We start from the raw sequence: 26,959 nt of genomic DNA, 5'->3' as shown, positions 1-26,959 counted from the left end.
ACAAATTTACGCTTTTCAAGTCAGATGGTCCTTGCCGAATCCTTCACACTCGTCGCTCTCTCGCAAAACCCCAGATCGGTTGCTACCCGAGTTTCGATTTCTGGGTTTATGATTTTTGCTTAAATTTTCTGTCGGGGATTTGTTGAAAAGTTTTCAGTATCAAATGAGGGGATCGGCCTCGATGTTTAATCATAAACTTGCTCAAATTTTTTCTGTGATACTGATTATCCTCGTGGTGAGTGATCTTTTAGCGATCAATTATCATATTTTTTTAGTTATTTTGCTATTGTATACTGCAATTCGTTCCTCAACTGTTTATCAAGTTTGTTGGAATCTATTAATTTTTCACAATTTGGATTTTGGACCATCCCCTTACTGTCTCGTATCAATGTGCAATTGTAAAATTTTGTATCTGTATTTGTGCTCAAGGTAATTGCATTGTTTGGTAGGATTCAGATAGTAGTCAATGTGAAAAGAGTGGAGTAGATTGATACATCTCCTGGCAATAATGACAAGTTGATGAATCATTGGTATGGTTTTTATTTCAGTTTTGCGGTGATAGGTCAAATGGTTCTTCTTTTGAGAGTCGTAAAAGTGGAAAATCATCAGTATTTTCTCTGTTCAACCTCAAGGAGAAGAGTCGGTTCTGGAGCGAGTCTGTGATACGCAGTGGTATGACTTTCTTTGTAACCAGTCGATATTTATTTGTCATGCATGTGTTTGCATACCTTCATTGAAGCACATATGATTATCATTATTATTTTTACTGTGATGCCATTCGAATTTTCTGATGATCCAGATTTTGATGATTTGGAATCCTCTGACATGGGCAAATTGAGTATCATCAACTACACGAAGGCAGGTAGTCATTTGTTTGGCAATATGTCTCTTCAGACAACAAGCTCAGTTCACAAGCTTGTATCACTTTAACTTTATCTTGTCCATTTTGATTGAATTATTTATTATTGTTCCTTTGACGAAGCTGCTACTACTTGAATTCAATGTCTTAAGTTTTATGTCACAAAGGTTCTTTTCAGATGCTTAAGTTATTTATTTCTGTGGAGGGTTGGGTGTTTCCTTGTTAAGGCTCTCGATTATGGTGAAATTTCCAGGAGGCACATAATTGAGATACAATTGATAACATGTCAAAGGTGATCCTCTGACAGCAGGTAAAATTTCAGATGTCAGGCTAATAATGTCGGCCTTGTTGGTCGATTGAATTCGCCTCGTTCAAAGTGACTGCAAGTACTTGGTTGCTTGTGTAGTCATCCATGTTGTGAAATTGTGGCATTTACATTAATTTTCAATTTATTTATGGATAGCTTGCTGATATCTATCTCCCAAGGTAGCATATATCAACGCCATTCTAGTTGGCAGTGCAATCCAAATGGTTAAAATATTAAAAAACTATTTTGAATGGAAAATATTGTTCATTTTGCCTTTTCATAATGGATTTGTCAATATCTTCTAAATGGGGCTTGTATGAGGTGTGGACAATCTGTGGTTACTATACTTTCATAAACCTCGAGAAATGAGCCTATAGCTATATACGTGTGTGGAAAGTTCATTTCTTTCAAGCCTTGAAGGGAAGGTTTAAAACATATTAGAGTTCAGATCTAGTAGCAATGTACCATTTGCATTGGCAACTTAGCGTTGGGTTTTCTCGCCAAATAAGAGGACTTACTTTTTGCTGCACAAGATATCAGTTTGTTAATTTCTTACTGCATATTTTGTAGAAAGGTCGCCGGTACTTTTTTCTTTTGTGCTCCCCTAGTTGATCAAAGGCCATATAGCCTGGCACGCTGTCATTTGCTCTCTTGACTCTGCCAATTCATAATATAATCCACAGTTTGTCCGGTGTTTTCTCTTTCTAGCATGTTTATTCAGTGGCTTCAGTTTTATTACAAGCCATAATATTTTTAGTTGGGCATGGTTTATTTTACCCCATAAATAGTTGATAACAATGAATTTATTTCTGTTTATCCCCAGTTAAAGGTAATGTTTTTCCTAAAATATTAGGCAATATTGCGAATTATTTGAAGCTTTTGGAAATTGACTCAGTGCATCTCCCAGTCCCTGTAAATTTCATATTTATTGGTTTTGAAGGAAAGGGGAACCAAGGTACGTGGGGATGCTATGTTAAAATTTTGGAGTTTTGACTTTCCCAGAAGTTAGTAGAATAATTGTTCTTTTCCACCTAACTTTGTCCCTTTTTCATTCTTCAGAATTTAAGCTAAATGCTGAAGAATTAGAACGCTGGTTCACAAAAATCGATCATATATTTGAACACACCAGGATTCCCCAAATTGGAGAAGTTCTTGTGCCCTTCTACAAGATTAATGTTGATCCAGAACTTCACCACCATCTTCCCATCATCAGTCACATAAATAACAAGTACTGTCTACATGGATTATTCCATTCCGTTCCATAGTCTATACAACAGATTTGGAACCTTTGAATTTTTTCTTCCATTGGAAGTATATATGGTTATCGAATTATTTTATGTTAAATGCTCTTGTAGCTTCTCTGTCCACGCCATTCAAATGGGTGAAAAAGTCACATCCATATTTGAACGTGCGATTGATATCTTTGGCCGCAGGGATGATGTGTCCAGTACCAGGTATTTAGTGTCCAGGAATTAGGTGAAATTTATGATCTTTTAAATTTCATGCCATAATTTGTCTCCCTCATCATTTTAATTTTGTTTGTCGTCAAAGGGATGATAAAACAGGTTTATGGCAAGTTGATGTTGATATGATGGATGGTTTCTTCTCCTCTCTTGTCGAGTATTTACAATTGGAAAATGCATATAACATCTTTATTTTGAACCCAAAGCGTGATGCTGGAAGAGCCAAGTATGGCTATAGGTAAGTCTAGAAATAAAAAATCTTGAGAACTAAAGTTATCCTTTTGCCACTTTTTGGTGCTGTCATAAAATTATTTTTGACATTATCATCATTTTCATGCTGATTGATGCGCGGAGAATCTACAGAATGACCCTTGAACAAAGAGTTTTATATCTGTATATGATTATCTTTATGAGGGTTTTTGTTAATGTCACATTATATGGGCATAGGTATTTCATCCACGAAACTAATTTGCTCTCTCTTTTTATGTTCTGCATCTGTCCCAACTTTGATGGTATGACTTTTGAAGCGTCAATAGATTTTCCTGCCCAAAACTGGCAAATGAAAGAACAGCTTGGCATGATTAATGAAGATCTTAAGTTGGAACTAGTCGTAGCTTAGTTCCAACATGGAAGATGCCACCAATTTTTACTTTATTCATTTAGTTATTAAAGTTATGACTACATAGATATCCATTTTTCAAGATTTTTTAGTCTTGCATGGCATTGACCAAAAATTAATATCCCCCTTTTCTTCCCATAAAAACAAAGAGATAAACCGCAATAAATTTGAGATTTAAAAATTAATTTGGTATTGTCTGCTTCATTCTTCATCTTTCAAAACCATAATTAGCCTTTAAAGCTAGTTATGCTAATGTGTAGTTAATGCCAAGACATTGTCTCAAGTTTCAGTCACTCTGTTCATTGCATGACTGAGAATCACATTCCATCATCATGCATGATAGTTAAAGACCAAAATAGTCCTGTGGTATAAATTGATGCTTGGAAGCGTGTATCTGAACTGTGTTTTTAATTTTTATAACAAAAAAAATAAAAGAACAGCGTCTTTTATATAGCCTTTAATTGTTTATAGACTAATTCACTTCATTGTTTCTGCCTTGATACTATGTGATACATTTGATGTCCTGTTTTTTCTCCTATTTTGGGTTTATTTTTCAATTTTGATTATCCAGGAGAGGCTTATCAGAGACTGAAGTAAACTTGCTTAAGGAGGTATGCCATACAAAAATTTGGTGCCCTTTGCATGATTTTTTTATTGTTATTTTCTAAATTAGAGATTGATTACAAACTATAGATTATCCTGGTCCTCTTTGATCATGCGTTATATTGAATTTTTGTCCCAAACTTGAAAATTTTCACATTTAACATTTTCTAATCCTTCATTAGTGTTTCATCTTGAGCAATTAACTCATTTCTAGTTTATTGCTAATTCTTCAAGTTCCATGTATTTACTGTGAAACATGCGTGCAATGCGATTTTCATCACATTTTATTGAATCAGCCATGATGGCATTGATTTCTGCAGAATAAGACGTTGCAAGAAAGAATTCTTCAGTCTGGGAGTATTGCTTTAAATGTTCCCGGTGTGTAAAACTTATTTTGGGATCCTTTTCTACTTTCCTGTTGACTTGATAAGAAGTATATTTTGCATTTGTTTATAATCTTGTCAGATCTTGATAAAATAACAAGACCCTTGTATGAAAAGCATCCAATGGCAAAATTTTCCTGGACTTCAATTGAGGAGACTGATACGGTGCGTCATATTCCTCCTTTAAAGTTTGATGATAATGATTTATCTGGGACATAAATAGTGGAAATATTTTTTAACACTCGCAACTACTCACACACATTAGTTTGCAACAAATTCAAGAGCTTTTTGACTCTGCACAAAATGCAAAGGAAATTCTTTTAAACAAGAGTTTTTTTTTGTTTTTGTTTTTATTTTGATCGATTGGCCAAAATTTGCTATCTGCAACAATGAAAGATTTTTATTTTTATTTTTTAAGTAATGGAAGCTTTTTATTGACCATATTAGCTTTAATCATCTGACCCTTGTTCAATTTTCTTTTAAGTGCGATCATCGAGAATGTTTTGTTTTCATCATGTTTTTAATTTATCTATGGCAAAGTCAAATGTTACGAAATGACCACAAGGTTATATATTTCTTTCTCTATATTTCGAGGAAATTATAGAGCTTTCTATGTCATTTCGCTGTACTCTTGTTCAGATAGAGTGGTATAATAGATGCTTGAATGCATTGAACGACATTGAGAAACTATATCAAGGGAAGGACACACCTGGAATAATCCAGAGCAAAGTTTTGCAGGTACATTTTATTCTTAGTTTCTGTTTTTGTGACCAGCATGTGCTAGTAAAGACAAATGTTGGTGCTAAGAAAAGGCAGATGCTTGAATATTCAATGCAATGTCAGAAAAGATCAGATTCTGAATGTTCTCATGAACATTTTGTAATTAAGTCTTCTAGTTAGTTTATTTATTTTTATTTTATTTTTCCTCAGTTGCTAAAAGGGAAAAGTGAGGATTTAAAGTTCATACTTGAGAAAGAGTTAAAGTCTGGGGATTTCAGTGGCTTTCACGCTGAATGCCTCACTGATACATGGATTGGGAAGCATAGGTGAATTCTCGCTCTTCACCCCAGTTAGTATTTTATCTCTTCATTTGCTAAGAGTTAAATTTGAGATAATTTTTATATTAGGTGGGCATTTATTGACTTGACTGCGGGTCCTTTTTGTTGGGGACCTTCAGTTGGTGGAGAAGGTGTCCGCACTGAACAAAGCTTACCAAATGTAGAAAAAACCATTGGTGCGGTCACAGGTATTGTGGTCAAGTGAATTTATGTTTGATGAGGTGTAACTTGTCAAATCAATTACTCTTTTGGTAATGGCTTTTCTGCCTGCTAATTTCCTCGAGGCTATTAATTTCAAATGGAGCAAAGCATCTGGCTTTTTTACGTGCCTATGCAAAATATGGAATTTTACTATTCTAATATTTGCATTTTATTTCTGATAGAACGATGGCTGTTCAGACTTGCTTTACTTGAAAATAGACATAGAAGTATTTGGACAATAAAAAACTATTTGGTGTGGCCGGCTTACGAGACTTTAGCTTTATCCAGTCCAGTCCTCTCATATATTTTCCAAGATTGGTAGTGGCCAAAATATAGGACAATTTGCTAGTTATTAATTATGGATGGTGAACACATCACACTCTCTTCAACTCATCTAATTATCACAGTATTTCCTATGCATCCAGAAATTTCAGAAGATGAAGCTGAAGATCGCTTGCAAGAGGCAATTCAGGAGAAATTTGCTGTTTTTGGTGATGTATGGAATTATTTCTGCCATTTTATTGCATATTATGGAATTGGTTTGAATGGATTTAACTGTCAACTCCTTTTAATTTGTTGACTGGATATACACGATAAAATCGAGTAACCATTTAGTTTTGTTTTCTGAAACTGGATAAAGCTTTGAACTCATTTTTAGCCATCGTAGGTATCAATCTCACCTCAAAAGTAGGCATATATACCCCAGATATAGTATTATAATAGTATAATTAAGTTGTATTCAGGTATTAAATGGTCGAAATATTTTCACTGACAAACGATGAACCTTTTTATAAGAAGACTACAGGATATCTGCCTCTAGTTTGCATCATTAACATGATGGATGAAATTGACGTCATGACATAAATGCATATAGTTGGAGAGGCTTAAATGTGAAACTTTAGACATGTCTAGATAGTCGTAATAATTTCTAAAACCATCTCTGTAACATCTGCGGTTGTAGTTACTGTTGTTAACAACGAGTTCTCTGTCATGGAGCTCTTTGGGCCACGAGTATCATATTCTTTCGCTTCCTAAATGGGGTAAGAGACGACATGGGGTATTAGAGTCATGGTCACTGAATTTTATGAAAAGTTAAAAAAAAAAACGTCTTTCGTCATGTCTTTGTGAAAGAATGAGTGTAGCATGTGCCTTTTTGATTGTGATATGTAACTCTTCTTCCTTGTTAATTGTTATACACTGTTATCAGGGTTCTTGAAGGTTTTGTTAATCTTTGTTTTTTGTGAAAGAATAACGTAATTGATGGTGCTTATGTGCGTTATGTTGCCTGCATGTTTGGTTTTGGGTGGAGATGAGACCGACGGGCTATTATTTTAGTGGAATCTTGAACCCTAGCAAGTTATCTTTTGTTACAGAAAGATCATCATGCCGTAGATATCCTGCTCGCAGAAATCGACATATATGAGCTTTTTGCTTTCAAACATTGTAAGGGAAGGAAGGTCAAGCTTACTCTTTGCGAAGGTAATTTTTTTTTTTTGTTCTTGCTTTACAGATTTCCTTCCCTAGTCTTTTCATTCTCAGTCTTCACACCTTTGGTTGTTTTGACAACTGGTTAATGATCTTTTGGACATGGGAATTCGTATTAGTGAGCAACATTATGTTGTTCATTGGGTTATTAATTTCACCATGATACTTGTGAAAATTGCGGCACCACATTTTTTTTGAACTATTTTGTTGCATTCTGTTTTGGATTCTATTTTCTAACTAAAACTCATCATGATGCCAGAGCTTGATGCACGCATGAAAGATTTGAAAAATGAGCTACAGTCTTTTGAGGGTGAGGAACATGGTGAAAGTCATAAGAAAAAAGCCCTAGATGCATTGAAGCGTGTGGAGAACTGGAATTTGTTCGGTGATACTATTGAGGTAAGCTATTTCATACCAGATATTGGATTTCTGATTTCTCCACTATCTTTTCACAGTGGCTGCTTGTTGAAAGAACTGTTCAATGGATGCATATCTTCACAAGACAATTTCTGGCACTGACTGCCTTCTGGCTTCGCAGGACTTCCAAAATTATACTGTTGCACGTGATACTTTTCTATCACATCTAGGGGCAACATTGTGGGGTTCTTTGAGGCACATAATATCGCCTTCTCTTGCTGATGGTGCATTCCACTATCATGAGAAAATCTCCTTTCAACTTTTTTTTATTACACAGGAGGTAAAGGAAATGTGGATGATTGAGTACTCGGTAAAACTGGGAGTGTGTATGGCAACTTATTTTTTGTCTTTATATGTACAGAAATTTAGGGATATTAAACAGTTACCCCTTGATCTAAAGAGTCTCAAGGACGGGCTTTCCTCCCTGCTGTTACCTTCTCAGCAACCTATGTTTAGTACGCAAATGTAAGTCATATTTATAATTTGTTTGTTCCTGACGTGTAGTTTCGAATAAATTTCATCTGTCTTGTCCATTTTATAAATTTAGTCATCGACTCATCATTGTGTTGCATTTAAAGTCAATAATCTGTTAACAGGAATTGTGTAGTAGATCTATTTTAATACGATCCAAAAATATTTTTCTTGCAAAACTACCTTCTATCATGTCATTGACTGACTTTAAGTTTAGATATGTAATTTGCTCTCTCACCAAGTTAATATCCACAATCCACTGGAATATTAAACACCAAGCAATTGCTTAGATAAAGAATAATTTGTTGGTTTATATGGCTGAGGTTGAGGGTGCAACAGAAGCATAGCTCCCTTACTATGTAAAACTGTCCTGTAGAAAATACATCGAAATTCTTGTTTCTAAGTGTGCCCAAATTCTTAATTTTAGTCGAGGGAAAAAGAGATGAAGACCGAGAATGTTAACTTTTTCAGCGAGATAAAAAATGTTTTTCTTAAAATTGAACAGTCTTTCCTCCACCGCGAGTATGTTTTGCTTTGACAGTTTGATAGGAGATTTGGGATAGCATGAACCTCCCCTGCTGAATGCAAAATACACGTGGTCAAATTTCAGGGCTTCACCAATTTGTTGTCGTTTAGACAGATTTCTTGTTACCAATGGATGGAGGGACATATTCCCTAATTTCAGGCAAAGTATGCTTCCAAGGATTACATCGGATCACTGCCCGGTGCTCTCTGATACCACTAAGTCGAAATGGGGACCAGTTCCATTCCGATTCGAGAATGTTTGGTTGTCACATCACAATTTCAAGGACCTCATGCAGATTTGGTGGAACGAAGGGGTTTTTCAAGGGTGGGAAGGATATAAGTTTATGTCTAAGCTCAAAAAGTTGAAAAGTGATTTGGTTAAATGGAACAACGAAGTCTTTGGCAATGTGGATATTAGAATTGCAGAACTGAATTCTAGGATAAAAATTCTGGATGATTTAGAAAGCAATGGTTTATGGACTGGATCTTTACAGATGGAAAGAAGGGAGGTAAGATGTGAGCTGGAAAATGCTACATTCTAAAGATTTCAAATGGAAAGTCAAAAAGCAAAATTAAGATGGTTAAGGGAAGGCGATCAAAATTCAAAATTTTTTCACTCCTTGCTAACTAACAGAAAGAATAAGTCGATAATAGATAAGTTGGAGTTGGAGGATGGGTCAGTAATTGTGGATGAGACACAGATTGAGGAAAACATTGTTAACTATTTTACACATCTCTACAGGAGATCAGAGGGGGTTGGGGATGGGTTGGAATGGTGCTCTTTGGATATGTCTGAAGCAGAGGAACTGGAGATACCCTTCTCGGAAATTGAAGTCAAAAAAGCTGTGTTTGAGAGTGATGGGAACAAGGCTCCAGGACCGGACGGATTCACCTTAGCCTTCTTCCAAAAGAATTGGGAAGTAGTTAAGGAGGATCTGATGAAAGTCTTCGTTGAATTTTTCGAAAGCGGAGTGGTAAATAGCATCACAAATGAAACATATATCTGTCTCATTCCTAAAAAGCATGATGCGATTAAGGTCATCGATTTTCGGCCCATAAGCTCGACAACAAGTTTGTACAAGATTTTAGCCAAAGTATTGACCAACCGAATTAAAAAAGTGGTAAGGAATACGATCGCCGAGAACCAATGTGCTTTTATCAAAGGAAGACAAATTTTGGATTGTTGTCTCGTTGCTATTGAAGTGGTTGAGGAATATCGCAAAAAGAAAAAGAAAGGTTGGGTGCTGAAGATTGATATGGAAAAGGCGTATGATAACGTCGATTGGCGATTTCTCGATTTTGTATTACATAAGAAAGGGTTTGGAGAAAGATGGAGGAAGTGGATACGAGGGTGTGTGTCTAATGTTTCGTTCTCAATTTTTATCAATGGTAAGCCAAGGAGAAAGTTCAAAGGAGAAAGAGGAATTAGACAAGGGGATCCTCTATCCCCTTTTTTATTTAATTTGGTTGTGGATGTTTTGGGGAGGATGGTGGATAAGGCTAAGATTAGGGATGAGGTGAGGGGACTTGTGGTTGGCAAAGGAAAAATAGAAACTTCACATATTCAATTCGCAGATGATTCATTGTTTTTGATACAATCAAAGAGGCAAGTGATGGCTCTTGTGGAAATAATCAAACTTTTCGGAATAAAATCCGGGCTGAGGATTAACTTTCAAAAAAGCGTCATTTTGGGGATTAACTTCGAGGAAGAGGAAGTGGCTGCCTTGGCGCAAGCCATTGGTTGTAAGAATGACGTTTGGCCAATCAAGTATCTCGGAGTACCACTGGGAGGTAAGCCTATGACCTTCGAATTTTGGGAACCGGTGCTATCAAAGATGTCGAAAAAATTGGCGAGTTGGAAGAAAGCGTATTTGTCAAAAGGGGGCCGGCTTACACTTATAAAATCAGTACTTAGCGCAATGCCTTCCTATTACATGTCCTTGTTTAGGGTTCCAATCAAGGTGGCCAAAAAAATGGAAAAGATGATGCGTGATTTCCTTTGGGACGGTATGGACGGAGATATAAAATGTCATGTGGTTGGATGGGAGCAAGTTTGTAGACCGAGGGAGTGAGGAGGGCTAGGTTTGGGGAATATAGTTTTGAGGAATAAAGCATTTCTTGGAAGATGATGGTGGAGAGGATCAAAGGAGAAGGGGACTTTATGGAAAAATGTGATTCATAGCATTTATGGCCTTCAAGACAACGGGTGGGATTTGGGATTGGCCACGAATGCTACTTTCAGAAGTCCCTGGAAATTCATTTCTCGTACTTTCCCGGCAATTCATCTTATGTGGGGTTCGGTCTTGAGAGGGGGCAATTTTGTTCGTTTTTGGGAGGACGTTTGGGGGGGAGAGGGTCCTTCTTTCAAAGAACGTTTTCCTTCTTTGTTCAGAATCTGTACATTGTCAAACAAACCTATCCAATGCTTCTTAGAGGTGGTCAGTGTAGAAGGTAGACAATCTTTTAGGTGGGATGTGCGCTTTAGGAGGGATCTCAATGATTTAGAGATGGGAGAGTTTGCTATTCTATCAGGTGTGTTAGATTCGGTCAGGGTTCAGTTAGGTCTGAAGGATTACAGGGTTTGGTTGGGATATTCAACGGGTTTGTTCTCGGTCAAATCTTTTTACGATTCTTTCTTTCCAATCCAGAACTTTCCTGTTTTTCCTTATCATGATCATATATGGAAAGTCCCTGTCCCACAAAAGGTTCAGATTTTTTCGTGGACTGTGGCGCTATGTAAACTTCCTACATCAGATTCGTTGCAAAGAAGATGGCCAACTTGCGCATTAAGCCCTCAATGGTGCTCATTGTGCCAAAATAACGAAGAGAATCAGGATCATATGTTGGTGCACTGTGCATTCTCACGATGTTTATGGAGTATGGTTATGCAAGAGATCGGATTTCAATGGGTGTTTCCACAGAGGGCTAGAGACATGTTTATTATCGACCCGGGTTTCTCTTCACGGAGCATAGCAAGGACTTTATGGTATGTCATAGTTCAGCTCACATTTTGGACCATATGGATAGAGAGGAATAACAGAATCTTCAACGACAAAAATGCCAGCGCAAGCGAATTATGGGAGATAATTAAGTTCAGAGTTGCGACTACAATGACAAGAATCAAAGGGCTTAATCATCTCTCAGTGTCAGATGTTAGGGATTGGAAGTTTGTAATGGTTTGAAGATTAAGTTTTGCGTTTTAATCTTACGGACCTCTCACCCGCTATTATTGTATTAAGAAACTTTCAATTTATATGATATTATGTTTCCTGTAAAAAAAAAATGTTTTTCTCAATTTAACCACCTTCAGCCCTTCACTTCCCTAGTTCGACTTCCTAGATGAATTCTTCTTATACGAGTTTTGTATATATGATTCACTGACTAAAATTTTATACAAATCTTATCACTGCATAAAGTGCTAAACACTAAATTTTCTATGCCAGAACTAAATACATACAAATTGGAAATCACTTTCCCCTGCTTTTTTTTTTTTTTTTGCTTTTTCTTGTTTCGTGATTTTTTTAGTTATAAAACCCGTACAGTCATGTTTTATGGGTATGATGTCTTACAGGTTGCCACTTTCAGAGGACCCCTCTTTGGCAATGGCTTTCTCAGTGGCTAGGAGAGCAGCTGCTGTTCCTTTGTTACTTGTGAATGGAACTTATAGAAAGACAGTCCGTTCTTATCTCGATTCATCTATTCTTCAGCATCAGTTGCAGAGGCTAAATGATCATGCTTCCTTGAAAGGTTTGATGTCAAGACCTTTCATGTGTTTTTGGATCAACCAAGATCTTATTTGATTTGTTATGCATATTTTTTGTGTCAAAGTTGTAATTGTAGCATGCCCTATGATACGACCCTCATACAACATTGTTGATATACTCAATTCATTGGCACACAAGAATGGTATTAGAAAAACCATGCAAAATCGCGGAATACAACAAAGGAGGAAAGAGCACAAATAGGAGTTGGGCAGTTATATGAGTTAGTCAATAGGAGTTGTAACTAGTATAAATAAGTTAATTAGAGACAAAGGAAGGGTTATGCCTATGATTGTAATTCAAACTCTAATCTAGTTGAATAATTCTTGCTTCAATCCTTTCTTCTTCTCGATCTAATTTCTCAGGAGACTAGCGATCTCACCACCATAACATTGGTGCTCTCGTCAAATTCTCATCTCTTATAACATCGTTTCTCAAATTGTTGATTCGATCTTCATGGGAGAAGACACACGCATGGAAATTCGAAAAAATCCTCTCCGAACTTGCAACACTTCAAGAGAATCACATGCTGCTGCTTGATAAACAAACTAATAGCCTTGAATTTCTTACAAATTGAGCGAAGGAATTGAAGATCCGTTTGCAAATATTGGATGACAAACTCGAGCAGTGATAAGGAAAACCGGTTAATTGTAAGCGTCGAGCAAGTTGATACATGGGTGAGCTTTCAAGCAGGTGGACATATATGGCCACACCATCGCTTCAGGCCATCACCCAATACCGGATAATTGCTTGAAGGCGTCAAAAATCAGTTGGCTCTACCGTATGGGAAAGTGCAAAGAAATTTCTATATAAAAATTGGGAAGGCCTCATAGAAGGATGGTTGCATAGGTCAAGTGGTTGTAAATCAGTGGTTCCATATGGACTTCCGAATTCAGCTTGGTTGCAACCAACACTGGTAGGGAAGCCGTGGAAGACTGGGGGTTTCTGATACGGATGGGAAATCTTAATCTCAATTCCTTTTTGGGATATTTTTATGGTAGCCCAACAATAAAATTGGGAAAAGAAAAAGGAAATACGGTCCAATTACCCTTATGATGATTATGGGAATGAGTGATATCTTTGGGGAGGAAATTACGGGCATGGAGTTTTGCCTGGACATCCAAGGAAATAGGCTGCCCTCGTTTACCTTTATCTATAGGGAAAGGAATCAGGCTGGACTAATTCTGAATTTCTCTCTCTCTAACTCCATTATCCTTGCCAGCTCAGACCTTGAGGACAAGGTGTTTTTCTCTCTCGACGAAGCGGGTATTGATACAACAAAGGAGGAAAGAGCACAAATAGGAGTTGGACAGTTATATGAGTTAGTTGCTAGGAGTTGTAACAACTAGTATAAATAAGGAAATTAGATAGAAGAGAAGGGCTATTGTAAAAATGAATAAAAACTTTTATAAATTATGTCCAATACTCTTTGAATACATCCCTCTTTTATATTTTCAGAATACAAATCAAAATCTCATGATTTTTGGTATAAGAATCAATCTATATCTAGTCACAATCCTATCATATACAAAAAGATTTGATCTAATCTAATCTAATTATTACTTCACTCCCCCTCATGCTGGACTATAGATGTTTATGAGGCCAAACTTGTGAACAAGAAATTCAAGAGTTTGCTCTGAGTCTTTTAGTGAATGGATCTGCTGGTTGTTAGGAAGTAGGGACATATTCAATGTCAACTGGGCCCTCTATCTTTTCTTTAATAAAGTGTCGGTCTACTTCAATGTGTTTAGTTCGATCATGATGAACTGGATTATCACAGTAAAGTCTCATAAAATTTTCAAATCCTATCTTTAACTCTCCCATTACTCTGTTAATCCAAATAAGCTTACATATTCCATGTGCCATAGCCCTATACTATGCTTCTGCACTGCTCCTAGCCACAACAAACTGCTTCTTACTATACCACGTGACAAAGTTTCCCCATAACACTGTACAATACCCAGATGTTGATTTTCGATCATCAATTGAACCAGCCCAGTCTGCATCTGTAAATCCTTTTAAACTCCTATAAGTGATCTTAGCAAAGAATAACCCATCTCCTGGTGTTTGCTTCAAGTATTTCAGAATGCGGTACACAACATTAAGATGGCCCTGACATGGAGAATGCATGTATTGACTAACCAAACTGACTGCAAATGCGATATCTGGCCTTGTGTGTGAAAGGTTGATAAGTCTTCCTAACAAGGCGTTGATAACTCCCCTTGTCCACCGATCCTCCTTCAAGCATCTTTTCTTTGTTACCAAGTTCAATCGAAGATTTACATCCCAACATCCATGTTTCTTCCAAGAGATCCAAGTTGTATTTTCTTTCTTTTTACTTGTCGCAATCTCCATTCCCAATAAATATTTCAATGCTATGAGGTCCTTGGCTTCAAATTCTTAAAGGATGTCAGCTTTCCATTCGAATAATCATGGCCTCCTCGACAGTCCTGGAATAAACATACTAGATAGGTTTGATGTAAAAGCATGAAATGAGGGTGATAGTTTTGAATACGAGACAAACTGAGAGATAGGATGTTGAGTGCATGATCTAACACCTTTCCTAAGTGCCTCCACCATTGGTTAATCCGTTTGGCAATGAGGAGAGTTCCCTACCTCCTTTCCAATTTGTGGCCCTTTCCTTCGAGAGTAGACATGATGTTTAGGCTTATGTTCTTTCTCGATTTCCAATCTGGAAGGGCTGTTATTGTTCGAGGTAGGGCTGGAAAGTTTGCTGCCCGGATATGGAGTGACATGTGAAGGCCAGCAGGTAAGGGTACGCTCAAATTATTCCAGAAGCTAGATTCATTTTTTTCTCCCCCTAAATCGAAGCTGATGAGAGGGCGACTTGGCAAACGATTGATGAGATATTCAGAAGTTAATATGGCATCCCCCAAAAATATTTGGGAACATTCATAGTAAACATAAGAGCCCATGATACTTTCTATTCTTTCGTTCCGAAACCCCATTTTGTTGGGGTGTATCAACACACGGACTTTGGCGAATAATACCATGTTCATTTAAATATTCCCTAAGAACGGATTAAAATATTCCCTCCCATTGTCTGTGTGTGAGTTTGGGTTTGAAATTGGGTTTGGATCACTTTATGAAAGGTTTTGAACATTTTGCTTGTTTTTGATTCATCGTGAAGAAGATATACCCAAGTCACTCGTGTGTGATCATCTATAAACCCGAGGAACCATCTTTTTCCATTTGAGGTGAGAATTTTTTAGGGTCCTCATATATCATTGTGTATTAAGGAGAAGGGGTGGACGGTTCATGTGGGATTGCATGGAATGATGTGCGAGTGTGTTTAGCAAATTGACACATTTCACAACTTAACGAAGTAAACTTTTTATTGCCAAACAACGAGGAAATAATCTTTGTAAATAAGAGAAATTTGGATGGCCAAGCCTTCGATGCCACGACATTATTCTTGATCACTAGACACAGATAAAGACACATTGCTAGACTCAACTTGAAGTCGACTTCTGTTATAATCAGCCTTGAAGTGGTAAAGGTCATCATGAACTCTAGCATTGCCAGTCGTCTTCCCCGATAGTGGGTACTGAAATTGACACGAAGAGAGCAGAAATTTAGCGACACAATTACCATCCTGGGTTGGGTCGCCTTACTTTGATTAAGGCCGTGCTTTGTGCGATGCCATCTTATTTCATGTCCCTTTTCAAAGTGCCAATTAGGGTGGCTACAAGAATGGAAAAACTGATGAGGGATTTTTTGTGGGATGGTGATGACAAAGAGAACCATTGCCATGTGGTCGGATGGAAGGAGGTGTGTAAACCAAAAGAAAAAGGAGGTTTGGGATTGGGGAATATATGCTTCAGGAATAAGGCTCTTCTTGGTAAATGGTGGTGGAGATGTTCAGTGGAAAGGGGGTCGTTGTGGAAAAAAGTTATTAAGAACATCTATGGGCCACAGGAAAACGTGTGGGACTTGGGGTTGGCGGAGAAAACGACATTCAGAAGTCCTTGGAAGTTTATCTCTCGGTCTTACCAGGCTTTCCATCAACTTATTAGGGGAGGTGCCAAAATAGGGAAATATCATTCGTTTTTGGGAGGATGTTTGGGAGGGAGGGGTCTCGTTTAAAATCATATTTCCGTCTTTGTTTCATATTTGCATTTCAACCAACAAATCTATCCGTCATTTCGTAGATGTCGTCAATAGTGGGGGCAGTTCTTCTATCATTTGGGATGTGAGGTTTAGAAGAGATCTTACTGAGGGTGAGTTAGGTGAGTTCACTATCCTGTTAGGAGTCTTAGAGAGTGTCAGATTGCAGATGAGTATTGAGGATTTTAGAGTTTGGTTGGAGGACCCTTCAGGGTTGTTCTCTGTTAAATCTTTTTATAACTCTTTCTTCCCTATTTCAAATTTCCCATTGTTCATTTTTTTGTTCATATTATCTGGAAAGTACAAGTCCCACAAAAGATTAAGATTTTCTCGTGGATCGTGGCCTTGGGGAAGCTGCATGTAGTGGAAGGATTGCGTTTTAAGCCCGCAGTGGTGTTGCTTATGTCGAAAGCATGAGGATTACTTCTGCATTGCTCATTTTCTAGAGGTATTTGGATGAGAGCTCTAAAAGAGCTGGGATTTCAATGGGCTTTTCCGAGGCAAGCTAAAGATCTTTTTTATTCAGACTCCGGGTGTCCCATAGCAAAAAAATTCAGCAATTTCTGGTATTTGATAATACACTACATATTTTGGTCCCTGTGGTTGGAAAGGAGTAGCAGAATATTTGAAGATGTTTCGGAGTCCGTCGATCAAGTCTGGGAGAAAATAAAATTCAGAGTCGCATCTTGGACGACAAACTTGCAGGAGTACAATCATTTATGTATTTCGGATTTAGTCAGGGATTGGAAATTTGTATGGTCGTGAGATTTGTGTCATGATGTCTTAGAGTGGTGCTTTAAGTTAGAATTCTTGTAACGTTGCGGATTACTCATCCGTGTATATGGTGTAAATTCAAACTATTATAATAAAATTAGTTTTCTATCAAAAAAAAAAAATTATACCGGGTTAGTTTTGCGACAGAGATTAGATTGCATTTTAACGCAGGAACATGATAGGCTGCAAGAAGGACCAGGGTTGAAGACAGTTTTATGTTTACCAATTCCATCAACCTATGTCACAGACCCATCAGGCGAGGAACAGCATTGGTAGGATGAGTACAAGAATATAGGTAGAAAACACGTATAAACAACCTGTCATGTGGTCAGAAGCCCCTGGAATCCATGATCCAAGTGTCCAAAGGAGAAGATTTTTGAACTGAAAAAATCGTACCAGATTTTGCTATAGAACAAGATCCATTAGTGGGGCTGGACTGGGATTGCGAGGTGACCGAAGACTGATTCACGAACTTGAAGATTTGTTCAAGTTGTCCCTGGGTCAAAGGCGCGGAAGTGGAACCAGATTTCCCTGTTGTAGATTTTGAGAAGCTTTGACATCCTCCTTCGGCTGCCAATTTGGTGGTTTGCCATGAATTTCCCAACACTTATCCTGTGTGTGGCCAGGATAATGATAGCACTCACAAATTGGGCGGTTGGAAGACTTTGAATCAAAGTGAGATTTTGCAGAGGACGGGTGCTTATGCGAGATGAGAAAGGATCCCGGGCCACCACGCGACCATGCACCTCATCCAAATCGCGATTGAGACCCGCAAGAAAATCAAAAAACCCTTTCTTTCTCAAGCTGTTTCCACAGTTTAACACTGCATGTGCATTGTAACACAGGCATGGTCTTCTTCAAAGAACAAATCAAGTTCTTGCTAGAGTTCTTGCAAATCTGAAAAATACTGACAGATTTCGATCCTTGCTTCATCTCCTTTAGGTTTGACCGGCTTTGAAACATAAGCATTGCCCAGATCTGAATACATACTTCGGGCCGCATACCACACGTCTTTAGCTGTCTCAAACCAGAGGTAATGATGACTTACCTGGGGCTCCATTAAATTCATGAACCATGTGAGAACCAAAGAATTCTCCACCAACCAGGATTTGTACGACTGGTCAGTAGACTTCGGGGTGGGTAATTCGCCGGTTAAATAACCTAACTTGCCACGGGCACAAATTGCAATTTTTACCGATTGCGCCCGTTGGAGATTGTTGTGGCCATCGAGTTTGTGACTGGAATGGACAGAGAGGAGTTGAAACTGGGAAAGAGCGTGAGAGAAGAGGAGTTTTTGGCTGCCAAGGATGGGCTTGAGATGCCGCCATCGGTCAATGAGCTGGAATCAGTGTTGGCCATTTTTTTTCCGAAGGAAAAACCCTCCGGCTTTGATACCATATAAAAATTATTAACTTTTATAAATTATGTCCAATAATCCTTGGAATACATCTTTTTTTTATAAGAAACTTACTTATATTAATTTGAAATAGTTTTTCAGTTACATGAAGTGGACTAGTGGTCCACTAATAGGAAATTATAAAACTCAAAATTAGCAATACACATAAGTCCAATCCCTTAAAAGATCTAGTGTTGATAAACCCTGAAAATCTTTATTAATTCCAATCCAGTTGACTATCTTGAATTTGATCTTCTCCCAACACTCTTCTGCACTGGCTTCCACATCTTCAAAGATTCTTCTATTTCTTTCTAGCCAAATGCCCCAGCATATGCCATGGATCACCACCCTCAAAAAAACTCTTCCTCTTTTACCAACCCATTGGCCGAGATCCGTATTGAACAAATCAGCGGTTGTCTTCGGTACGACCCAAACGAATTTCAGCTCATTCAACGCCCTTGACCACAATTCAATTGAAAGCTTACAGTGAATCAGCAAATGATCCTGCGTTTCCATCTCATTACGACACAACACACACCAATTGGGAGAGAGAGCACAGTTAGGCCATCGCTTTTGCATCAACTCTGATGTAGGTAACTTACCAAGAATTGCCGTCCAAGAAAAAATTTTAATCTTTGAAGGAATCGGTGTCTTCCAAATGAATTTGTTAAAATCGAAGTTTTGGACACCATTATTCGCGGAGAAGAATGAATGGAAAAACGACTTGACTGTGAACTTCCCCGACGGATCCCCCTCCCACACTCTAAAATCATCTACCCCGTCGACAAGCCTAACCATTTCTAAGATACCTAACAATGAAGACAAATGAACAACCTCCTCCTCTCGGAGAAGCCGACGAAAATGCAAATCCCAGGAGTAATCATTTGACACATTGTCGAAAGCAAAGAAATAAGATATTGGCAAGTTACGAGCCGAGCTAATACGAAACAAAGAAGAGAACAAATCCCGGAAAGCTACGTCCCCCCACCAAATATCCTCCCAAAACCTGATTTTAGTCCCCCCTCTAACCATTAATCTCAATAGTTGGTGATAAGTCGGGTAAGTGCTTGAGATAAATTTCCACGGAGCGCTAAACGTCACATTAATCGCCAACCCTGCATCCCAACCATTTTCTTGTAACCCATATTTGCTCCTTATTATTCTTTTCCACAGCGGTTCGTTTTCAACGCCAAACCTCCACCACCATTTTCCCAAAAGTGCTTTGTTCCTCAAACAAATGTTTCCGATCCCCAATCCTCCTTTCTCTTTCGGTCTACAAACTTGTTCCCACCTTACCATATGACAGTGTGATTCACCCTCGTTTCCATCCCACAAAAAATTTCTCATTATGTTTTCCATCTTCGCCGCTACTCCTTTCGGTACCCTGAAAAGTGACATAAAGTATATAGGCAATGCATTCAATACCGCAGCGATCAATGTTACTCTTCCCCCTTTGGACAAAAAAGCCTTTTTCCACACAGCCAATTTTCTGGTAATCCTACCATATATATAAAAAGATTTGATCCAATCTAAATATTTCTTCTGTTATGCGTATGATTGTAATTCAAAATCTATTCTAGTCGAATAACATTATCTACTTCTTGCGTAAATCTTATCTTCTTCTTGATCTAAGTTCTTACGAGACTAGTGATTCGCTACCATAACAACTTAGGTAACAAGAACATTGGTATAAGATGAATTTAATGAAGACGCCATAGATAAGTTGATATTTAGAACGCCATAAGGATCACATCTTGATAAGTTCTTTGTTTAAGAAGAAGAAGAGAAAAAAATCTCAGCTTGGAGAAAAAGTTACAATTTGATTATAATGAATTCCTTTTTTCTTCTTAAAAATCTCACTTAAAAGATATATTTATACAAAACTACCTACCTGAAGATAGTAAATGAGCTTTATTATGGTAATTCTTGGCTTATAAAAATAATAATGAAATTAGAAAAAATAAACAAAATTGATGAATATAAACTAACAAAACAACATTCAACTAATATACATAATTGTTCATGCCTAATAAAAATTTAAACTTCCAAGCATAGCCTTCCAACTTCTTGTATTGCTTCAATTTTTTTGAAAATTGAACTTCTTTGATCCAAAATATATACATTGTTGGACATTGAAAATCTTGAATTTTCTCAACCACAGATTGTGAATAGGCTCGCATAACCCCAAACTGAACATGGATTGCTTTTATGCCTGTTAAAAATGATTTCTACTGTTGCATTATAATTCTGGAGTATTTTATATAATTATATACTGCATCAGCCAGGTAAAATAATGAACATATGCTCAAGGATTGTGCTGTTGATAGTTGCACATTTATAAATGCCTAAAATGTTAACTTGCCTAAATTGTGTTATATCAAACTGTCCTTTGTTGGCAACAGCCAAAAAATTTTCATTTGTGTCATTCAAGTTAGATTAAAATGTTTTGTTAGTTTATACCTTCTCTTTGATGATGTAGGCTCACATGCACATAGAAGGTCTATGCTGGAAATCCCTATTTTTTGGTTCATTCATGGTGATGCTCTGTTAATTGACAAGCACTATCAAGCAAAGGCACTGTCTGATATGGTTATTGTTGTTCAGTCGGAGTCATCATCAAGGGAAAGCCATTTGCAATGCAATGGGCGGTCACTTATCTGGGACATGAGGTTAAATTAATGCACAGTGGTGATGAATTATGTTGACAATAGTGATTCATATTTTATGATTGCTGGCTTTGTACTTGATGGTTTTCATTTCTTACTCCTAAAATTTGAAATATTTTTTATTAGATAAGTTACATGAGCATGTAGATTATCTAGACATCCTACACTGATATTTTGTGTGTCAACATGGAAGAAATAAGCACTGATGGCGAGATTGTCATGCATATATCTTCATGGTAGTCACACTCTTAGTTGCCTGATGTTAGTCCCTTTTGAATCTCTATCAAGTTCTAATAATCAGCACCTAATCATATTCTTTTTATTTTAAACGCAGAAGAAGTTTGATCATTGCACCCACTATAATTGTTACTCAATTTTTTTTTTTTTTGAGAACTTACTCAAAAGTTTTAGCTGCTTAATCAGTGATTAAATTTTGGGTTTGTTTTTTCTTTTTTCTTTTGCATTTTAATAATTTAAACAATTAGTGTCTGCATCTCTCAAAGATTAATCCTGCATTTTAATAATTTAAACAATTAGTTTCTGCGTTCCGCAAAGACAACCCAAAAAAGCCATGGAAATTGCTGCTTATTAAAATGTCCTGAAATTTTTAGTTAAGCTTTTATTGGCGCACAAAAAGTTAAAATATCTACTATTATACAGGAGACCTACAAAAGCTGCTGTGGCTGCTGTTTCAGAACACCTGGCTGGATTGCTTCCTCTTCATCTTGTTTACAGTCAAGCCCATGAATCTGCCATTGAGGTTGTAAATTGTTTACCACAGCTTACCCTGATTTATGACATTCCTAGAAAAGATTGAAAATTCTGCTTCCAAGGTTTGAAAAAATAGTTAAAACAAGGATCTAGGCCTATCTAGATATTAAGTTGTGTGGAAATGGTATCTTAAAGTGAACATGAAAAAAATACATATTTCCTAAATGCATACTTGGTCCTTTTAATGGGTTAGATCTTCTAGAAATCTTATGGTTTAGGTGCTTAGGTACCAATTAGGTATCTGCTTCTTAACTCAGTAGGTCTAGGGTGGATAATAGCATAATTGTCTGTATGATTGTACTTTTGTAATGCATAATTACGTGGTTCTGTTTGAAGTAATAATTCATGCTACCAATACAATTATTATAGCTGCTTGTCCTAGTGGATTTGATATTGATAATAGAGAAACTTTGGACACCCCAAAGAATGGAGTTAGTCACCGAGAATTAGTTTCCCCTGTTAAAACTTGGAAGTCACTCAAAATTGACTCTGATGTTTCAACATTAGTTTGTTGTCTGTACCTTCTTATCAGCCTTCTTATTATCTGTTTCGGGGTTTGAGAGAAATTTTTTCCTTGTAGATATACCTTTGAATTTATTGTATATGTCATGCAGAATTATTTACTAGAACATAAATTTCAATTATCTCCTTGTTCTCGTTTGTACATTATGTCTGGCTTTGCTAAATTCTCTTCATTCTCTTCCAGTCACATAAGAATGACCAAGTACCACCTTTTTTCACTCATCGTTTGAACTCTGCTCTGAAGTGATGGTGCATCATACTTCACGTTTCTTGTAAAACTTTTGTTGGATTTTTTTTTTGTTTGCTTGTTAATATCATTTAGACATGATGATGTCAACTCTATATTGGGGAATAGAGTTGGATATTTATCTACTGTATTCGTAATACATTTATTTTAACACATCTCAATTTGCAACAGGATTGGATATGGTCAGTAGGTTGCAACCCATTGTCTGTTACCTCCCAAGGCTGGCATGTCTCCCAGTTCCAGTCTGATACCATAGCTCGGAGTTATATATTAACAACTCTCGAGGAAACCATACAACTTGTGAACTCAGCCATTCATCTTCTTGTCATGGAGCGTACATGTATCCTTTTTTGCTGTATTAAGATCTTTAATAGCACCTGATACCTTTTCTTGTTAAAAAATTAATTAAGCATCCATTTGCACGACTAAGGTAGGTTGTAGGCAGAGTTTTTGCAAATTTGGGAATCACACCGTTCATCAGCCATTTTATTTAACCACTCTGATGATGTCATGGAAAATAATGTGTGGGTTTTAAATCGAATTAGGTTTAAAGAGTATATGTTGGCTTTTTATAATGAAGATTCCTCCTAAATTTAGTTTCATCGAGAAAATACTTTCTTTGACTAAATGAGAACCAGCGGAACAGACTTTCAAACTATTTTATTCCCATGAACGTGAGTTGATGAACAAGTACAAGTATGTTGTTAGTCTCTGGAAAAGAGTAAGTGTCATTTACTGCATTATATCGAATATTTTCCTGACCTTTTTTCATAATTAGTTTGGGATAGTTGTGTATAAATTTTGTTTTCGGTATTCTTTCAGATTTCAACTGTTACCGGGAAACTAAGTTATACTGATGCCTTAAGACTGCTGCACACTCTAGAGGATGCGTCTAAAGGGTCAGCAAGTTTGAATTACCATCTTGCTTTAATCCATGATGTCTTGTTTAAATTAGTTTTTTTATATAATTTATTTAATCCTAGTCTTTAAATTTTATTTGGAGTTGAGGCGGCGCCCAAATGTTTGACATGCTTGGGCTATTAATAGTGGCCATACGTCAAATTTAATCTAAGGCAAACTGAACAATTAGTTTTTCAAACCTAACATACTCTCATGACATTGAAGTACTATAATGAGTAAGTTTATTTTATTTTTTTGAGAGGATTTATAAGAATTCGCTTGGTTAACCCTGAAGTACTATAATGAAAAAGTTTATTTTATTTTTTGAGAGGATTTATAAGAATTCGCTTGGTTAACCCTGAAGCCTAGAGTACTGACATCATATATGAATCTCCTATAGGAAATAACTATAACAATGTAATCTATTTCAGCGAATCTAATGCTGACCCATAATAAATTTTACATATTTTTAGTGTCACTGGAATTATAGTTTTTTTTCTTCTTTAAAGCTTAGAGTGTTTCTTGTGAGTCACTGGAATTATAGTTGGGGATTTTGCTATGAACTTCCAGTTTGATTGTGTCCTCTCTTATTCTCGTTTTTTATTTTGCAGATTTGCTGATTATGTGAATTCTACCATTGCAAGTCTCCATCCAATTCACTGCACCAAGCAGAGAAAAGTGGATGTAGAGTTTGACATGACCACGATACCTGCCTTCTTGGTTGTTGCAGTTGTACTCTGGATCGTATTAAAGCCCAGAAGACCGAAGCCGAAGATCAACTAACGCTACTGGATGCTGTAATGCTACGTAGGCGAATCTCCAGTGGACACCAACAAGGGAAGAAGAGTCTTCATTCGACCTTTCTTGTATTGAAGATTCTCTTTCTAAGCCAAATCTACCACAGCATATACCCTGAGAGGAAGAGGGGGTCAGCCTAGGAAAATTGTCAAAACATGTACGAACCCGAATCGAATCTGATGATAGCAACTTGATTTGTACAATTATTCCTAAGTTTAGGACAGGGTTCACATATCGGTATCTAGCGCTAAAGCTTCTCGGAGAATTTTGCATTTTCTTGCAATTGTTGGGATACTTATTTTTCCCATCACTAACAACCTTCTGAGAACTACATTTTTGGTTACTTTGCACTTCTTACAAATATCGAAAAAAGTTTGTTTTCGATTATTTTACGGTTAACATAGCTAACAAGTTGCTTCATCTATTTTTCTTTTTTGATGGAAAGAGTTTGCATGTCTTTTAACTTTTATAATTTATAATAATTAATAATGAGTAGGTCTTTTGTGAGACGGTATGACGGATCTTTATCTGTGAGACGGATGAATGTTATCGATATTCACAATAAAAAGTAATACGCTTAACATAAAAAGTAATATTTTTTCATGAATGACCCAAATAAGAAATCTGTATCACAAAATATGATTCGTGAGACCGTCTCACAAAAGTTTTTACTATTAATAATTATTGTCTAACCACACCAACTTACAGTAATTTTTTTTATTGATAAAATGGGGATGAGGTTTTTTTTTCCTCCCTAAATTAAATACTAGTCACACAAATGTAATTTAAATTCAAGACAACATGGGTTTGGTGCCCGGTCAAGGAATCTTTGGTCTCACCGTACGTAATTCGATGTTTGAATTAACATTCTTTTTTTATTCATCTTTCTTCTTCATTTAGTACATATAGATACTGTTTTATTTATTATATTAATTATCTATATTTTTATTCACATTTTTTGTAATATCCAAAAGTCAACTCATATAAACTGCATGTATACAAATGATTTACATTACATATTTATTTTTCTTAATTGATTTTAAATACTTGATAGATATATTTTACATGCTTAAATGTTTAAAGTGCATGATTTCATGAAATTGAAGCATTTTATCCGAATATTCGATAATAGGCTGAGGAAAGGAGATCGTGGACGACCAAGATAAAATAAATATTTTCAAGGCTTACTGATATGATTAAATTTTTCTAAAAATGATAGAATTCAAAATATTTTACGAGACGAGCTCGATTTTATTCGGGAAACCGGTTTTGGACAAACGAAGGACTTTTAAAACATCAAATGTATTATTTTCGAAAACTAATTTTTATAAACATTTATTTTTTTCAATTAAATAGGTGTTATTGAGCCTAAATTTACCTAGGATGAGTAGACCCAATTGCTCCTAAATTGAAAGCTCAAAACCCAAGCCCATTAACATGCAAATCAAAATCTATAAAATAGAAAACCTAGGTCTTTTACACCATAATCAACCGAAAACACACACTAAAATTCAAAACATTGGAGGGGAAGAAAACTAGGAGTCTTCGACGCCTGTTCGATCTTTTTCACACCCCACGCCGACGATCGTATTTTCCAGCGTTCTAAAACGCAAATGCACGCTTCTAAACTCCCTTGAAAAATCATTCAATCCATAATATGCATGTTTTGTTTATTTTGCATGAAAAATTTTGGCGTTTAAATGTCGTAACATTTTGACGATTATTTTTAAAATTTTGAAATTTTTTACGTATATATGAACGTGTTATGATTCTCAACGAGTATGCTACCAATTTAGGATGTTAAAGGGCTAGGAAGGCGTCGTTTGAGGGATAATACGAGGGCTCTACGATCATGGGAGGAGCTGTGCATGGTGGAAGGGTAGAACCTAGGGTTTGTGGGTTTTCATGAGTCCTAGGGATCGGCTATGAGGGATGGGGCTCCAGGGCTCAGCCATGGCTGGTCAGGGGCTTGGTGAAGGCTGTGTGTATAGGTTAGGAAGAGGAGGAGTCCATTAGAGTAGGGACTCCTCTGCGAATACGTGCAGGTGCACGTAGGGCTCGGCGCTGGCTTAGGCTGGCGAGCAGGGGCTAGGGCATGGTCCAGTAGGGTCTAGGGATGATGATCAAGGGTTGGGACAGAGGCTGGGGCCGCTGGGTCCATGGCGACTCGAAGAAATTGGAAGAGAAGGATGCTGCTGTGGGGGGCTCGTGCATGGTCCAAGGGGGTTCTATAGGGTCCCTAGGAGTTCTGGTCAAGGGATGTCTCAAGGTGGCTCGACCATGGTCAAGAAAAAACGAAAGAGGGCTCGATGGAGTTAACTTAGGGTTCGAACTAGGGCTAGGGAAAGAAAAGGTCGAACCATGGTCCACGGGGGTCGATTCATGGTTCACGAGAGTAATTTAGGGATAAAAAGTCTATATTTAAAATTTGGGAAGAAAATATTAAAGTTTGAAATAATTCGGGAATTAAATGCACTTCGAATTAGTAATTAAAGAATTAAAACGAAAGCCTCGAATTTAAGAAAAATAAAAATATTAAAAAATTTAATTTAATCTTAAATAATTATTTGGGATGATCTAGAGTCAGCGAAAGTAAGAAAAGTCA

At 36.9% G+C, this 26,959-nt stretch overlaps 1 protein-coding gene across 1 annotated transcript; it reads left to right on the top strand.

The window, feature by feature from the left end:
- LOC142506176 (uncharacterized) lies at positions 1-24,736 on the top strand. The gene is made up of 25 exons (XM_075619346.1): positions 1-235; positions 549-672; positions 800-862; positions 2,020-2,121; positions 2,226-2,394; positions 2,522-2,620; positions 2,718-2,867; positions 3,820-3,859; positions 4,172-4,229; positions 4,317-4,399; positions 4,874-4,972; positions 5,165-5,280; positions 5,362-5,480; positions 5,919-5,989; positions 6,867-6,972; positions 7,238-7,377; positions 7,517-7,675; positions 7,757-7,860; positions 11,963-12,138; positions 20,930-21,119; positions 21,777-21,876; positions 22,828-22,996; positions 23,295-23,377; positions 23,479-23,555; positions 24,168-24,736. The coding sequence occupies exons 1-25, from the start codon at positions 164-166 to the stop codon at positions 24,337-24,339; spliced, it is 2,841 nt and encodes a 946-aa protein (XP_075475461.1). The 5' UTR covers positions 1-163; the 3' UTR covers positions 24,340-24,736.
- The last annotated feature ends 2,223 nt before the right edge of the window (positions 24,737-26,959 follow it).

Source organism: Primulina tabacum, chromosome 10 (assembly GCF_025594145.1).
Source record: "Primulina tabacum isolate GXHZ01 chromosome 10, ASM2559414v2, whole genome shotgun sequence".
Taxonomy (NCBI): Eukaryota; Viridiplantae; Streptophyta; class Magnoliopsida; order Lamiales; family Gesneriaceae; genus Primulina; species Primulina tabacum.
Note: the sequence above shows the minus strand (reverse complement) of the source record. Positions and strands in the feature narration are given on the sequence as shown.

Coding starts and splice junctions, on each gene's coding strand:
- LOC142506176 (XM_075619346.1), top strand. CDS start 164: ATGAGGGGATCGGCCTCGATGTTTAATCATAAACTTGCTCAAATTTTT. Junction 7,861..11,962: donor CCTATGTTTAGTACGCAAAT/GTAAGTCATATT, acceptor GATGTCTTACAG/GTTGCCACTTTCAGAGGACC. Junction 21,877..22,827: donor CCCATGAATCTGCCATTGAG/GTTGTAAATTGT, acceptor AATTTGCAACAG/GATTGGATATGGTCAGTAGG.